This window comes from Vanellus vanellus (genome assembly GCF_965231255.1).
Source record: "Vanellus vanellus genome assembly, chromosome: 7".
Lineage (NCBI taxonomy): Eukaryota > Metazoa > Chordata > Aves > Charadriiformes > Charadriidae > Vanellus > Vanellus vanellus.
Window position 1 is genome coordinate 38,590,251 of NC_138912.1, and position 14,729 is coordinate 38,604,979.

The 14,729-nt window shown below is 40.0% G+C and overlaps 1 protein-coding gene across 1 annotated transcript in view; it reads left to right on the forward strand.

The window, feature by feature from the left end:
- Positions 1-14,729, forward strand: part of IPMK (inositol polyphosphate multikinase) — a gene marked incomplete at its 5' end in the record, with an annotated part of 43,941 nt that overhangs the window by 18,132 nt on the left and 11,080 nt on the right. The window contains 2 exons of the mRNA XM_082486130.1: positions 3,496-3,592; positions 10,402-10,574. Coding sequence (XP_082342256.1) covers positions 3,496-3,592; positions 10,402-10,574 — 270 coding nt within the window. The remainder of the gene's footprint in view (positions 1-3,495; positions 3,593-10,401; positions 10,575-14,729) is intronic.

The following is a 14,729-nucleotide window of genomic DNA, read 5'->3' on the forward strand; positions in this document are numbered from 1 at the left end:
CATTAAAAAAAGAAAAAAAAAAAAAGTGCAGGTGCTTGAAATGAAATTGGAATACTGCTGATATAAATAAAAATATAATGGTTTATTTCCAAGGGTTGTTCTGGGGTAAGTGATAACCTGTCTCTTCCGTGAGTTTTCCAGCAATATTAGTAGATGTACCTTTTGGGTCATGAGATGCATGGTTTATTTCCTTTGTAATTTTAAGGGTGATTTTCTCATGTAAATGTAAAACATGTCATTCAGAATGCCAAATGTAAATCTAAATGTGTAGCTTGCTACCAGGTTGTATGAAATGAGAAGAAATGCCCGTGGCATGGGTGCTGTTTACAAGGCCCCTCTCTAATGAGCATGAATTCCTGAAATGTCTGGTTTTCTTGCTTTGCCCACACCAAATGACTTCCTCTGATCTTTATTAACTGAGTGCTTATTCTTGTTTGACATGCAAATACATTACAGGCTGAGATTGAGGTCTATATTAAGGTCAAATAAAGTGCTTTGTATATGTTACGTCAAACTTACGAGGGGAGTTTATTACTGTTTCTAGGAGCAAGATAACTCTTTAGAGAGAAATAATGCACTTAGTTCTGTTACGCTGAAGTAATGATACTGAACAATGCATTACTGTGAGTTTTGTCTCCACTTAAAATGTCTTATATCAGTGTATTAAAGGACAGACTACTGGGAAGATAAGACTCCTGGAGCTGTTTTTCCCATTTGGCCTGGACTTTAGGCTATTACACCCCATTATAAATTATCCGAATATCTTTATTGTATCCTACTATTTGAAATACACAGAAGCATGCTTGTAGTTACTTGCTGAGTATTTAATACTGGACCCTAATGTTGATGATTAAAAAGTAAGTCAAAGCAAGAGTACTGTCTCTTTTTAAAAAATAGGTGTGGTCTCCTGACATATCGCTTTCACAGAGTCCTTCTTTTTGCCAATAAATTAAGCAAACAAGTTCTTATTATGTTTGCCTGCTTTTTCAGTTGCATTCAGTGTTTCTCTTCCTTGTCTGCTGCACTTTTTGCTTCCATCTCTTTCCTCTTTGTCCTGTCCTAAATATATATGTGTATATATATGCACACTGGCTCCTGTGTCAAGGCTGTGATACTTCATGATGGTCGCTGCCTTTCAGATCTGCATAAATTCACCTGGGAGAAGAGCATTTGTGCTGGGTGCAGTGCAATTCCCTGTCTTGGCTATGAGGTGCTATGATAATAAATTACCACAGTAAACAAAAATTGAATTGGGTTTGTACTGCTTGTCTGAAAATACCCATAGTTCCACCAGTCACTGCTTGGAGTCCTGGCCCAGAAACAGCCGTCTGTATGGTGGGGAGCAGTGAACTCTCTTCTAAAAGGTAGCAGTGGATGGGTCTGTGCCTCAGCATCTGTGTGGTGCTAATTTTTCACTCTCCCTTCTCTCCCACCCTTAATTTTATTTTTTTCTTCCTTAAGCTAGTAAGATCGAACTACGGCGCAGTCTTTTGAGAAAAGCACTGTTTTCTGCTGGCAAGATCTGAGGCTCTGCAAAGAAATGTTGCATAAATAAAAATACACAGCAGCCACTGATCCCAGGGGCAAGCAAGGTTTTCTGTCTTAGAGCACGAGAATATCAGCATACCAGCTTGTGTTAACACAGAGGCCTAGGCGTACAATTACCTGTAGTCCGCAGAGGGGATGATAGCTTGTCAAACCAGGACATGTGAAAAGAGATCAGTGCCCTGTGATGTGACACTGTGACTTGTAACATACACGCCCAGCAACTTTTGTACGCTTAAGATAGCACCAGTAGTGGAGGGTGCAAGCAGTAGGTGTACGTCAGTGTTTTGCATCACGCTGCGTGCATATTTGTGTGGTTTGAACTTTGGGGATTCAGCACCCTCCTTAGGATCTTTAAAATGGGGCTTATGCCATGAGCTAGTTAAAGGAATGGGTTAAATTAAATGCTCTAGCGTAAAGTCAGTGTGGATTTGGTTGTATCACCTTCTCGCTCACTGCCCAGCAACAGTGTCAGAATTGTGGCTGGTACCAGCCTGGAAGAGCCCCGGATTAGATGTGCCTGAAGGGCTGTGGAACACCGCTGTGCATTTGAAGCACACTGGTGATTTGAGTTTACCCGGTTTGAGGTTTCTGTGATGAAACCTAAATTTAGCACAAACCCGCATTGACTAATTTTAACGTTCTGCTGCGTGAGGCTCTGCCTAGAGTTACATGGCATCAATGATCAGAGCTGAGGCTTGCCTTGGTGTTCTAAAATAGTAGCTGGACTTCAGGTTTGGGATTTTTTTCCACCCTAGATGTATTAATGTTACAGTACTAGAGGCATGTATTTTGTGATACCTACCCTTTGTAGTTTCCATCGCAAGATATTCTCCCACTGTGGTTAAATGTGGATCTCGAAGCAGTGAGCTGAGCCACCTCTGCAGAGCTCTCTTAACACCTTAAATATTTTTTTTTGCATTGTTTCTGACTTTGCAGCAGGCTCTGACTGCAGTCCTGTGTGTTGCGTGCTGAAGTCAAAGCAGGACTGTTAGCTTGTCCCCGGCTACTCGTACGCGGCGTCTGTGGGCATGGCTGTGCAACCACTGCAGGGCTGAGGGACAGGACGCCAGCCTGATAGCATCAGAACCGGGATAGCTGCAAGGGGGCTAGGATGAGATGGTTCTTAAACGCAGTAACAGCCATTGTAACCTCTTACTCGTGTGGATGTGGATCTTTTAGTCCGTAGAGTTGTGCTGGAGGCTATCCCCTATCTCTGTAACGAGATCTTTGGGCGGGACAGGGGGAATCTGGTCGAGGGAATGGTTTTGAAACCCTCTTCACAACAACACTGCACACTGGTGACAGTCATGCGATTCAGTAGCTGATAGTATCCAAGGCTTGGTTTTAACGCTGCAAAGAATTACTCCTTCAGGAATATACGTCAGCTGCTGTTCCCAAACTGTTCTTGGGGTTTTTTTTTTACCGAAACTGAAAAAAATGTTGAACGCGTTAAAGCGAATGAAAAAAATATACTTGAATTGTGTGTTGTCTGTGTGATGTAGTTACAGGATGAGTTGTTTTGGAGGAAATACTATCCAGTCTGAGCTTGTATACTTCACTTGATATAACTTAAAAAGCTTTGGATACACGATACAATGTAGTAATCCTATACAGTCTTGGATCCAGGATGGGAGAACACCCATTTCGCTAAAGAGGCTTCAGTGCTAACAGATATAGTTTAAATTTTTATTCCAGTTAAGCCATACGTTATTCTTAGTTAGAGTTGATTCATCTTTTCCTCTTTAAAATTTGAAAGAAAAGATACTACTCATTCATGTTGGACTGTGATAATTATCATCTTCATCTTGTGTGTTTTTTAAATGTAAAGTAGAAATCTTAAGCACATGAAAACAAAGACTGTAAGAAATGATAATTAGGGGACAATTGGAAGTATAAAATGAATATTTTGAACTGATGATCTCTCCACCCCTCCCTAATTTATTTCAGGTTTATGACTCCGACTGTTGCGACAGCATTCTTCTGGAGCTGCGGGAATATCTGCCAAAATACTTTGGTGTCTGGTCACCACCTACTGCACCAAATGGTACTGTTCTATTTTTATCTGTTAATCCAAACCTCCTGGAAAAATCTTCTGGAGACTGATTTTTGGCAGTTGTGAGCTCTGTAGGGTTTTGGTTTGGGGTTTTTTTGTTTTGTTTTGTAACCCGCTAATGTTCCCTCTAACAACCAGTTCCAGTTTGCAGTCCTCTGGCTGGATTAGATCTTTGGGTTCTTCCTCACAGGACAGATGGGGCATGGCTCTTTGTGCCGCACATGGGTCCTGAGTAGCTGGACCTGATGCATATTGCCCCGGAGCTGCTGCTCTGGCTGGGGTCGTGTCGGAGGAGCAGGCTGGTTGCATGTATATGGCTGGTCAGGCCATCAGAGCAAGAGACGGGCTCTGTGTCGGTGTGTAAGGAAGGAAAAATGGATAGGTTGGGGCCTAAGGGGAGGCATTCAAACTGGAATCTGCTACTGGATCTCCAGAGGTTGGATCCCATCACTGTGCCATATCATAGAAAGCAATTATTTCAGCAGGGGGGGCTCTCTGCTTGTCATCCTCTCTTACTGGTTTGAATGGAACAAAGCTCTGGTATCATAACTTTGTGTTTGTATTACAAGTTAGGAGTCAGGAAGGAAAAGATATTTTTGGAGGACAATTGGAAGATTTTCTCTTCAAGAGAAAGTAGGTATTATTAATGTATTTAAAACAGAAACTAATTTTTCTTCTGCTCTTTCTTATTCATACTGGGGAAATGGAGCTTCTGGAACATCCAGAAACAAAAGGATGCTGTCAAGTCTATTTAAATGCACCAAAACTAGACACTGTGCTCCTTTAATAGAACTCTGTTGTCTTTTGCTTATGCTGCCACTTAATAGACTTGTTTTCCAAAGACAGCAGTAAGACAGTGTCCAAAGACACGATCTAAACTCTGTGAAAAGAAATGCAAGAAGGATTGTGGTAATACCCAGCACTGACTTGGCTCGGATTTGCCTTCACACTTTCATATTTGGCACTAACTCAAATAGCTCTACCGGAGCTGTCTCTTTCCTTCCCTCATAATTTTATATGTGTCATGGAGCTCGCTTCATGTCCCCTCTAAACTGCAAATCAATTTTTTTTCTATTCTCAGCAGGATCTTAAGATGTAAAAATAGGTGGTCTAGCCAAGATACAGTAATTCAACACATCCCTGGTTTACCTTGGGAATTCGCTAGCTAGCACTGTGCACCTTTGGGCTGAATTTTGGCAGGTCACCAGTAGTCTAGGTGTAGCCAGTAGGAAGAACCGTGTAAAGCAAGAGTAACTTTTTATTTTGTTTTGCTTCTTGAAAAGACTATGCACTGTGAGGAGCCCTCTTCATAGAGAGCTATGGCAGGGGTTCAAACAAAACACTCCATTGCCAACTCTATTTAATGAATTTTGGGTAGCCTTGATAGAAATCGAATGCATTGGAGATAACGGAGCTGGGTACATCCAAAGCTAAGGAGGCAGCTGTTCACCTTGGGAGTCATCTGTTGGTTAGCAGATATTTTTGCAAATGCAGTTTTGCTAATGCCAGGTGTGAACAAAAACCTGTCTGTGCATTGATACTTAGCACCAGAAGACCCCAGGGGTGAAAAGAATCACCAGTGGTGCATTTAGACAGCGTAAAAAATAGGAATTCAAGTTTTGAAAAATAGGAAGAGGGGAGGTAACCAAGCAGAGGAGGGAGATGGAGGGGAGGCTGTTTTGGAGAAATCAAGCGTGAGTCCCCAAATTAGCTGTGAACTAAGCTCTAGTTCAAAAGATTGAACAATATGTTCAGCTGCGGTGGTGATTCCCAGTGACATTAGAGGAAAGAATCTAGCTGCTAGAAAGGTATCTAGTTACTAAGATTAGATTGAGGATGTATTTGTCGGTTTTTGCAGGCTTGACATTGGAAGCTGGATCTTTCCCTTGGCAGTTATTGCCCTACAGGCTCTGGGAACATGGCTCCAGACAGCCTACGAGTAGTGACCCCAATAATTCCTTACTGTTGCTAAATTGCACATAGGTGACTTCTAAAAAAACCCAAAACTTAAATTAAACAATCTTTCAGTTACCAAACTGTGCTTGCTGCATGTTCTGAACTATATATATGTTTTCAGAGCATTTGTGTGGAGGTACACCGGCTTGCCTGGTTTGCCAGGGCAGAGAGAGGATGGCCACTGGTGACCCTTTTTCATATAAAGTTCTTTTATTTATGAGATAAAGAAGGAGGAGAGCTCTTTGGTGAATGGTGTCCTTTATGTGTAGCATCACAGTTGTTAACCTTGGGTAGAGGGTTGAGAGTTTGAGTAGGTTCATGCAGACATGAAGAGAATCGTAGGCTTGTGGTAGAAATAAAACAGTAACTTAATTTAGGACCACTCTGAACTTGATCTGTGACTATCTCTGAGTTTCCATGTGACAACAGGAACTGCGGTGGGTAAGGCAGAGAGCACAAGGAATCTATTTTCTTAGAGAAACGTTTAGGGAGAAGCATCAGTCTTCTATGCTGAAAATGTAGACGAGTGGATGAAACTGCTAGCTGGAAGGGGTGCAATGTATTAAGTGTAAATGAGAATATAGGAAGCGTGACAGAAAAGATTGACTGATGTTCACAGTATCACTACAATTTGTAAAATAACTCTCCTGTTACGCTGAAATCACATACTGAGTACTACTGCATGGGAGCCAGAGTTAGAGTGGACGACACTGCACCTCCCTAAGCTAATCTAAAACGGGAGTGAGACAATTTGATTTGAACTTTGGGTTCACTGGCATTGTGGGCATTTGCAGTTTATTAATAATGAAGTGGAAAAGTTGTTGTAAGGATGTAGGAGCCGTGTTAAGCTTTTTATATCTCCTGCTGAGAGTTCTGGTTTTTGCTGCCTACTTGTTGCCCCTGCATATTTTTTTTTACAGTAACTTTACTGCTGCTCATTTCACACTGTGCTCTAATTTTTGTTGCCTAAACTGAGAACAGGGTAGATAAATATAAGCCAGCTTCAAACCTTTCTTTTCTTCCCTTGTTGCTGGGAGCAACTGAGGCTTTTCCCTGCTTATTCATATGTTTTGAGAGATGTCTTGTAAGGTATGAGAAGTAGTCAGATGCCTCAAGTTATTTTGTCACTTCTTATTCCAGTGAGGACTGAATGCATCAGCGCGTACGTGCTGAAGTCTGCAGTGGTTCATGCCGTGCATACTTGCTGAATTTTGGTGGTCTTTTGGTTCGTCTCCTTTGGGACTGTAATAAAATATGTAAATAATATGTCAGGCTACATCTTTCTGCCTCCTTCCCTGCTACTGAAAAAAAAAAAAAAGGGGAGGGCAAGCCTCTGAGGAATGACTTGGTTAAATCCTTGAAATATATAGTCAGGATTATCTACCAAATCCTTATGAATTCTTTTCTCTGCAGGGGATTTTAATTTAACCTGGTTTTAGATGGCGAATGCGTGGTTTTCAGAAGCACGTTTGGTTAGCAGTGCACTCCATAATAATTTAGAAAATCTGAACTGCTTGAAAAATCTGCTTTTGTTTGTTTGTTTGTTTGTTTGTTTGTTTAACATAATGAGGAAGGAGAGTGCTCCCGTTATCTAGGCTCAGCTGCAAGCTTATTGCTGACCTTGGGGTCGGATCCTCAAAGACTATGGAGAGCACCTGAGTCTGAAGTATACTGTTATACACCTTAGTCTTAATGCTTCAAGATATTGTGGGGGTTCACTGTTGAAAGCTGTGATACCTTCTGATACTGGGGGGTTTTGGATCTGTTTCAGTAGACCATAGATCTTGAGCACAATGCAAACAAGAACCAAACACTGCCAGGAAAAACGAAGCGTAAACACTTGATGCATATTTTTTCTGAAGCTGTAATGAAAAAAACCTTGGTGTAATGCTTTATTTGTGGTGGCATTGCTCTCCCCGCAAGGACAAAAAGCTTTTTGAGAGTGGGGGTGTACATTGAACAGATATAACGTAGTCATAACTCTGAGCCAGCAGTTAGCTAACAATGAAAAATTAAATTCAAATTCCAAAAAGTGTGAAAGAGAGGAGTAATTCCAAAAAGTGTGAAAGAGAGGAGTAATTCCAAAAAGTGTGAAAGAGAGGAGTAATTCCAAAAAGTGTGAAAGAGAGGAGTAATTCCAAAAAGTGTGAAAGAGAGGAGTAATTCCAAAAAGTGTGAAAGAGAGGAGTAATTCCAAAAAGTGTGAAAGAGAGGAGTAATTCCAAAAAGTGTGAAAGAGAGGAGTAATTCCAAAAAGTGTGAAAGAGAGGAGTAATTCCAAAAAGTGTGAAAGAGAGGAGTAATTCCAAAAAGTGTGAAAGAGAGGAGTAATTCCAAAAAGTGTGAAAGAGAGGAGTAATTCCAAAAAGTGTGAAAGAGAGGAGTAATTCCAAAAAGTGTGAAAGAGAGGAGTAATTTCTGGATAGATCACAGGCCTTGCCAAGTCATTAGTATTTCCCAGGGCTAGCATGAGCTCCTGAGTTATTTTAATGCTTAATTTTTTAAAAATAGCAATTGTTACATTTTTAGGAGGTCAGTAAGGGAGATATTCTAGCTTAACAGATCTGAAATGGATGGGGGACTAAAAAGTGACAGGTACTTAGAACCTTTCAGTATCTTGGAGGTGCTGATGTTGGTGCTGTATGTTTAAAAAGAGATTTGGACCAGTGGAGCAGAGGACAGCGGATAACCATGGGTGCTCTGCAAATGCCTTAGATGGAAAGAGCGTGACTATCTTGCCTGCGTGTTGTCTGCAGGGAAATACGCTAGGTTTGGGGAGATTTAAATTCTGCTTTTTAAGCTAGTTGTTTTTATGGGTTCACTCTTTGTTGCATTATGGAAATAGATGTTTTACACTACTTTATATACAGTTATATTTTTAGGGTTGATAAAAACATTATGTCTAAACAATTTGTATAATTTGCAGTAACTTGCAATTTGTATAATTTTGTATATGTAACAGTTTGAGTCTGGAGGTGCTCGTAACATAATCCAAAGCATTTTGGAGTCAGTGGTGAAGGATGGCAGCCATTTTTGGAGCTGTGCTAATACCTGACTGAATTAGACCTGCATATAAAAGCTTTGAATAGGAAAAGCGGCGCCTGCAGTCCAGGCAATACAGAATTCACTTCCTGGTAGGGAGAGTATTTGTCCCGCTTCTCCTTAAGGGATATCTCGTGAGCAGATACCAAGTATGTTTGCTGCCTGTGCCTTCTCAAAGTTAAGCATGAGTTATTTTAGCTTGGATATCCCTGTGGTTGTAGTTAACAAACCTGGTTTATGGGTGAGCTAGTCTATAACGAAACTCTTTTTGCCATAGCTAGATAGAGTCTGTAGCCCAAAGGACAGAGAAAAGTAACGCAAGCTGATACAGTGAGTTAGTAGAAAAATTGATATTTTTTCAATAGTGTATTAGTTTGACCTGCTTCCCTGATTAACAGCATGCTTAGTCCCATTTATACATAAAGCAGGCACCTAAGGATTAAACCAAACCTATTTCAGATCAATACATACGTACTTTGGGGAGCTGGGACATTGGATCATCATGGTGTAAAAATTGATGCTCTAAGTAGGACTTACTAAAGTAATAAAATCCGGTTCATTTCTTATCTTTAAGAAAGCGTTTCTACTTGTTAAGTAGAAATGGGACATTGCTTGTTCCCTTTCTCTTGATTCTAACTGGTTTTGTTACCTGCCTGTACAGCTATCAAAACAAGGCACTTTGTCTCTCTTCTCTCTTTAAACTTGAACTGGTTTTGCTTTCTTTGGCAATCCCATTTTAGATCATGCTGCAGGAATCGGGAATAATACAATGTTTCTGTGTATTCAGATTGCATTGAAGCCAAAGAAATACGCTCATTGAATAGGCTGTACTTGAAAGAAAAAACAAACTTTAATGTGAAGTTTTATGACTGCTAACAAGTGGATTTGCAGAAGCGGATGTGAAGAAGGAGGCGTGTGTTAATGCTGTGTGTTGCCTTGGTGCGTGTTGTGCCCTGGCAAGGGCTGGAGATCTGTGCAGGCTTCCTCCCAGCAGAGTTGTCTGCGAGTCAAGCGGTTACTGAAGTTTGTTTTCTTGTTGTGTTCTGACAGTCAGTGCTGTAGATCATGTTGGTAATAGTCTCTTGCCTGTACCGGAGAAGAGCGTAAACCAGTTTGACCAGGTTTTAGATGCTCCTTTAAATCTTCAGGTGATCCAAGGGCTTGGGGTTTTTTGATCCACCCACCCACCCTCCCAAAGGGACTTTTGGAAATGGATGAAAGGCAGCCTAGGATTTGAGGAGTGCTTTCACCAAAAGGTGTGCTGTGAGAAATGAGTACAGGTGGGAGTGCGATAAAAAGAGGAAGAAATAGATGCATTTTGGCCCCTGTAGGGTAGGACTCTGAAATGTTAATTTCATTTTTAAAATGATGCAAAGAAAATCGCTGTTTTAATTCTAGCCCCTTCACACAGCAAAAGAAAAAGCCATCTCCATTGCTAAACCAGCGGTGTAGTAACCTGCATTTGTATGTGCTTATTAATGCTATTTGAAATATGTTAATGGCTTAATAAAGGCTACTCAATGAATTTCATCTGGGCAATAATTTGAATTTGAGTGCAATGTTAACACACTTTAATTGTATACAGTTTTCTAAACAATAAGGCATTTAGAATTTAATGCCAGTAGAATTTGTGGGTGTCAATGACTGTGACTTAGTCTGTGTTCAGAAATACAGTTGACTCGTTAAGAGCTGATGTGATGTTAAGCCTTAAACCATTCTCTTTCCTCCACAGAAGCTCAGCAGAAAAAATACGATTCTTTTGCTTTGACCCACTGTTTATGAAAGTTTTGTCTTTTTCACAGATACGTATCTAAAACTGGAAGATGTGACCCGTAAGTTTAATAAGCCTTGCATAATGGATGTAAAAATAGGTCAGAAAAGTTACGATCCGTACGCTTCAGCTGAGAAGATACAGCAGCAGGTCAGCAAGTACCCGCTGATGGAAGAGATTGGCTTTTTGGTACTTGGCATGAGGGTAAGAACTTTGCTTTGTTTTCAAATTCAGCTTATGCTCTAGCCTGTTCTTCCACACCAGTTACAGGGGCTGGTTTTTCTAGCAAATGACAATCCTCTTGAGTTTTACGTAAATAAAGCGTTATCTGAATATGTTGGTAGTACTGGTATCAACTGTCGTGTGAAATATGTTCCAAAACACTGTTCTCCTTCACAACAAGTGTTTAACTTGGCTGCGTCCCTTCTGGGAATCTGTTTGCCACCTGGGTTCTGTATATGTATACAAGAAGGGGGTTGGGATAGACCATAGTTATTTAAAACTGAATGTAGTTGCAATTAATTCTTAATGCATAGTGGATATTTCAAAATATCAAAGTATTTTTTTGACCTTTAGGCTTATATCAGAGATTTACTTACTGAACCAGTCTTTGTAATAATTTAATAACGAGCTGTATCCTCTTCAAATTTTTCATCTTGATTTTTTTTTTTAATAAAAATAATTTTTATGTAGTTTTTCTATTTAGGGAAGAGTAAGTTAGCTCTCGGAGATGATGCATGTAGTTATTAATAGCTGCTTACATTCTGCATTTAAAAAAGCTTTTCACCAGAAGAAAACGTCTTTGATGCTTACGCACTCAAGGAGCAACTGTCATTTGAAGGTTCGTTTGAGGTGGATAAGGCCCTGCAGATGTCTGCACTAACTCTATTGTATTTCCTTATCTTAGGTGAGGAGAAAGATGAAGGTTCAGTATTTGTGTATTGGCAACTTCAACGTAAAGAAAAGCTGTACAGAATGTTTATGGAACAGTAACATAAACGTGTTGATGTCGGTAATGAATTCCTGATGCAATGCATTTAAAGTGCTTTTTTTATGCTATGATTGGCACAGGAATAATTTTCTTTTTGATATGAGATTTCTGTTTTCCATCTCGCATTCAGAAAGCCGGAGCTTCTCAAGCTCTGCATCAACAAGCATAAATGGCTGAAGACATTGATAAGCTTCCCCTTTGCTGTTAGATAGCAACAGCAGACAGATTGCACCATTGTTTGAAATAATTCTAATATCTATGTAATGTTTTGTACTTAATTGCCCAGGCTCTCAGCCTTAACTCTGTCTTGAGATAAGCTTTTACAGCTATAAATTATAGTGGTCATGAGTAGTAATTATGTAAGCCTATGAGAAAGAACGTGGGAGTCAAGTCAAAAACCAGTCAAACAGTTTAGATCGAGAAGGAAGGCTGGAGATTATAGCTTTGGATTTGGCTTATGTCGTTACATAACCTTTCTTATCTCACATGTAAAACAATGTACTTCACATCCTCTGTTTCACGACAGTGCAAAAGGAACAAACACTTGCTTCCACGGTATTTTTTGCTTGTGACTGTTGTTTCTAGCATTGTCATTTACTGGTACCTTTATCCTGTTGCAGGAATTCTTTTGATCCCCTAATTCCAACTGTATGTATAAGGATGGTTCCCCCAAGCATTGCCGTTTCCCATCCGGCGTTTAACTAGATGAGATTTGCTTTGTGCCTTTGGTACCAAATTGCATGTTGAAGTTATTTTCCAAAAAGAATTCAAAAGGTTTCTCCTCCCCTCCCGCACCGCTTAGCAAAGTCAAAATTCGCAAGGCATTTTCTCTGCGCAGCTTGTGGCCTCTCAATTATGAGGTGCTCTCTGCCTGTCTGCTCGCTTTATTTTTGCAAGATTCTGGCCATAACGTCACACGCTCTCCTGTACGGGCATTTACTGCCCATAACAGCTGACGTGCTGGATAACAGTTGCTAGTGTTTGCTGGACAAAATGTGGTATAACACGATTCAGAAAGTAGTGGGGTTTGGTTTTAATCTCTCTGTTCAATGTTATTTTTATCATGGAGGTGGGCTTGCTTATTAAGTTTCTATTTCAGAAGAGCAATAAAGAGAGGGCTAGGAAAAATAGTTATCTTTTTTTTTTTTTTTTAAAGCACACATCATGTAAGCTGCCATGAAGAGATGCAAGCAAAAATGTTATAGGTAGGGGGTTTTACCCCCAAATTTATCTATAGTGGGGTTTTACCCCAATAGCCGTTGATGAGGCTTTTTTTTATGCACTGGTAAATAAGCAGTCGTCACTTATAAATAAAATATGTATTGTTTTTCCTTAAAGAAGTGAGTCTCTTATCTGGCAGAGCTTTGATTTATGTACATAGTTCTGGCGTTTGGCATGTGCTAAACTCTCTTCATTTTAATGCACTGAATAGACAGAAAAAACGCATGGAAACACGTTTAGAAAATGCAGTTATTCCAATAACATTGGTTAAAAACCCAATTCCATATTTAGTGGAGAGGTTCCTTTCTTTAACAGATGAAGACATAGATGCATTATGAAAGTAGTGAGAGCTCAAATCTAAGTTGGAAATCTAAGGTACGGTTCCAGTAGCAAAAATACAAGCTGCAATATGGTTTCAGTGGTAGACATATAAATATGTAAGAAATATCTTCGCAGCGCATGCAGTATTAAAAATAGAGTATTTTGCATGCTGTTGAATGCAAGCAGAATGTGTGGGTTGTGATCTCGTTTCAGATTCACAATCCATTCAGAATCCACAATTCCTGGTTTCTGCAGGTTTTCCTTTTTCTTCCAGAACATCTTGATTGCGATATCATGTAGTCCGTAATATTTCTGAAACATGTTTTTAAAGCACAAGTTATACTTTACAGGTATAATCCATCATTTACTTACATTGTGTTTGCCTGTGAATGATTGCATGCAGTAATGCAGGTACCTCCCCAAAGTTATGAATTTCCTAACCTACAGCACATGTTCCTGCAAGATATTTTAAAACTGACTGTAGCTGAGACTGTTTTACGAGTTCTTTATGAACCGTTTCTAGGATCGTGGTAATTTTCATAAGCTCTGATATGTTAATAACAAGATTTAGGAGGGGAGAAATAATAAAGCTATTAAATCCTGCATCTAGTGTTCATATTCTTTCACAGTGAACGATGTCCAGAACTCTTTGGGGTTTTTTACATTTGTAAATCTAATTCAGGCTTTGATGTTTAAGAAAACAGGAAAGACAAACAAAAACTAAACAAAAACTAAAAAAAATCCCTATGAAACTGAAAAAAAAACCCAAACCAACCCACAGCAAAGCGAAGAAACCAACCAAAAGCCCTAAAAAAAACAACCCTCTAAACAAGCATGCCCTCCTCCCCCCAAAAAAGTCTGGAAATAGATGCTGCAGGGGTTGAAGCCAGCAGTAAAGCAAGGCGCTGGCTGGTTTGTCTGTGCTGGCTTTGTTACCTCTGCGCACCACCGCCTCCTCCGCTTTTCTCTCTTTTCACTTGCACTCCCTGGTTCTCACAGTCATGTTGGGCTTATCTGTTTCTCGGTCTGATGGTGCCGAATCCGTGCTGCGGAACAGAACGCAGCAATTCCTCAGAGTCCAGTATTGGCGAGTGGATTGAAGGGTGTGTTTCAGGAGGACTGCATTTGTAGAGCTCAGGAGATTCTCTTGCCATCCTTTTGAGCGAGTTCTAGCAGATGGGTACCCTGGCATTTTTTTTTCCCCAGCAATTTTTCCTAACGTGAATGTGGATGTGACAGCTGGTCCGCTTCTCTCCTTGTGGCTGATAAGATTTCCTTTATGATAAGAAAAAGTTGATGATGGATGAGATGAGAGATGGCCTCTTCCTGCCCGCCCCCTCCCCCCCAATTATATAAAAAGGAGTCCAAAATTATGTGTTAAGCTATTTTTAAAATGGTTCATCATTTAACTGCAGTGTCATTGTTTCTTTTGTTTGGGAGATTATTTTTCTGCCTTTTCACTGAATTAATTTCAACATAATTTCATTCTGTAACTTATTTATGTAAGGACCTTACTAAAACTTTATACTGATTGTCAGAGCATTTGGTGGTATACTTAATCATATAAAGCACTCTGTCAAACACCAGAAGAACAAAGAAAGAAGGAAAACAGAGAGAATAATATGTAAGTGTGGTCTTAGAAACAGAGGAGCTGGGATGCATCTGTCGTCCTGTGCTGAATTTTCTAGCCAGCAGCAAGCAGGGATGTGTGTACTTTCATCACTTGTGGTCTATCAACAACACCATAAGGGGTGTTTTTTGTTTGTTTTTAAAAAAGGGGGGTGAGGAGGGAAGGGGTGTTTTGAGAAATGGATTTCGATAAAAGT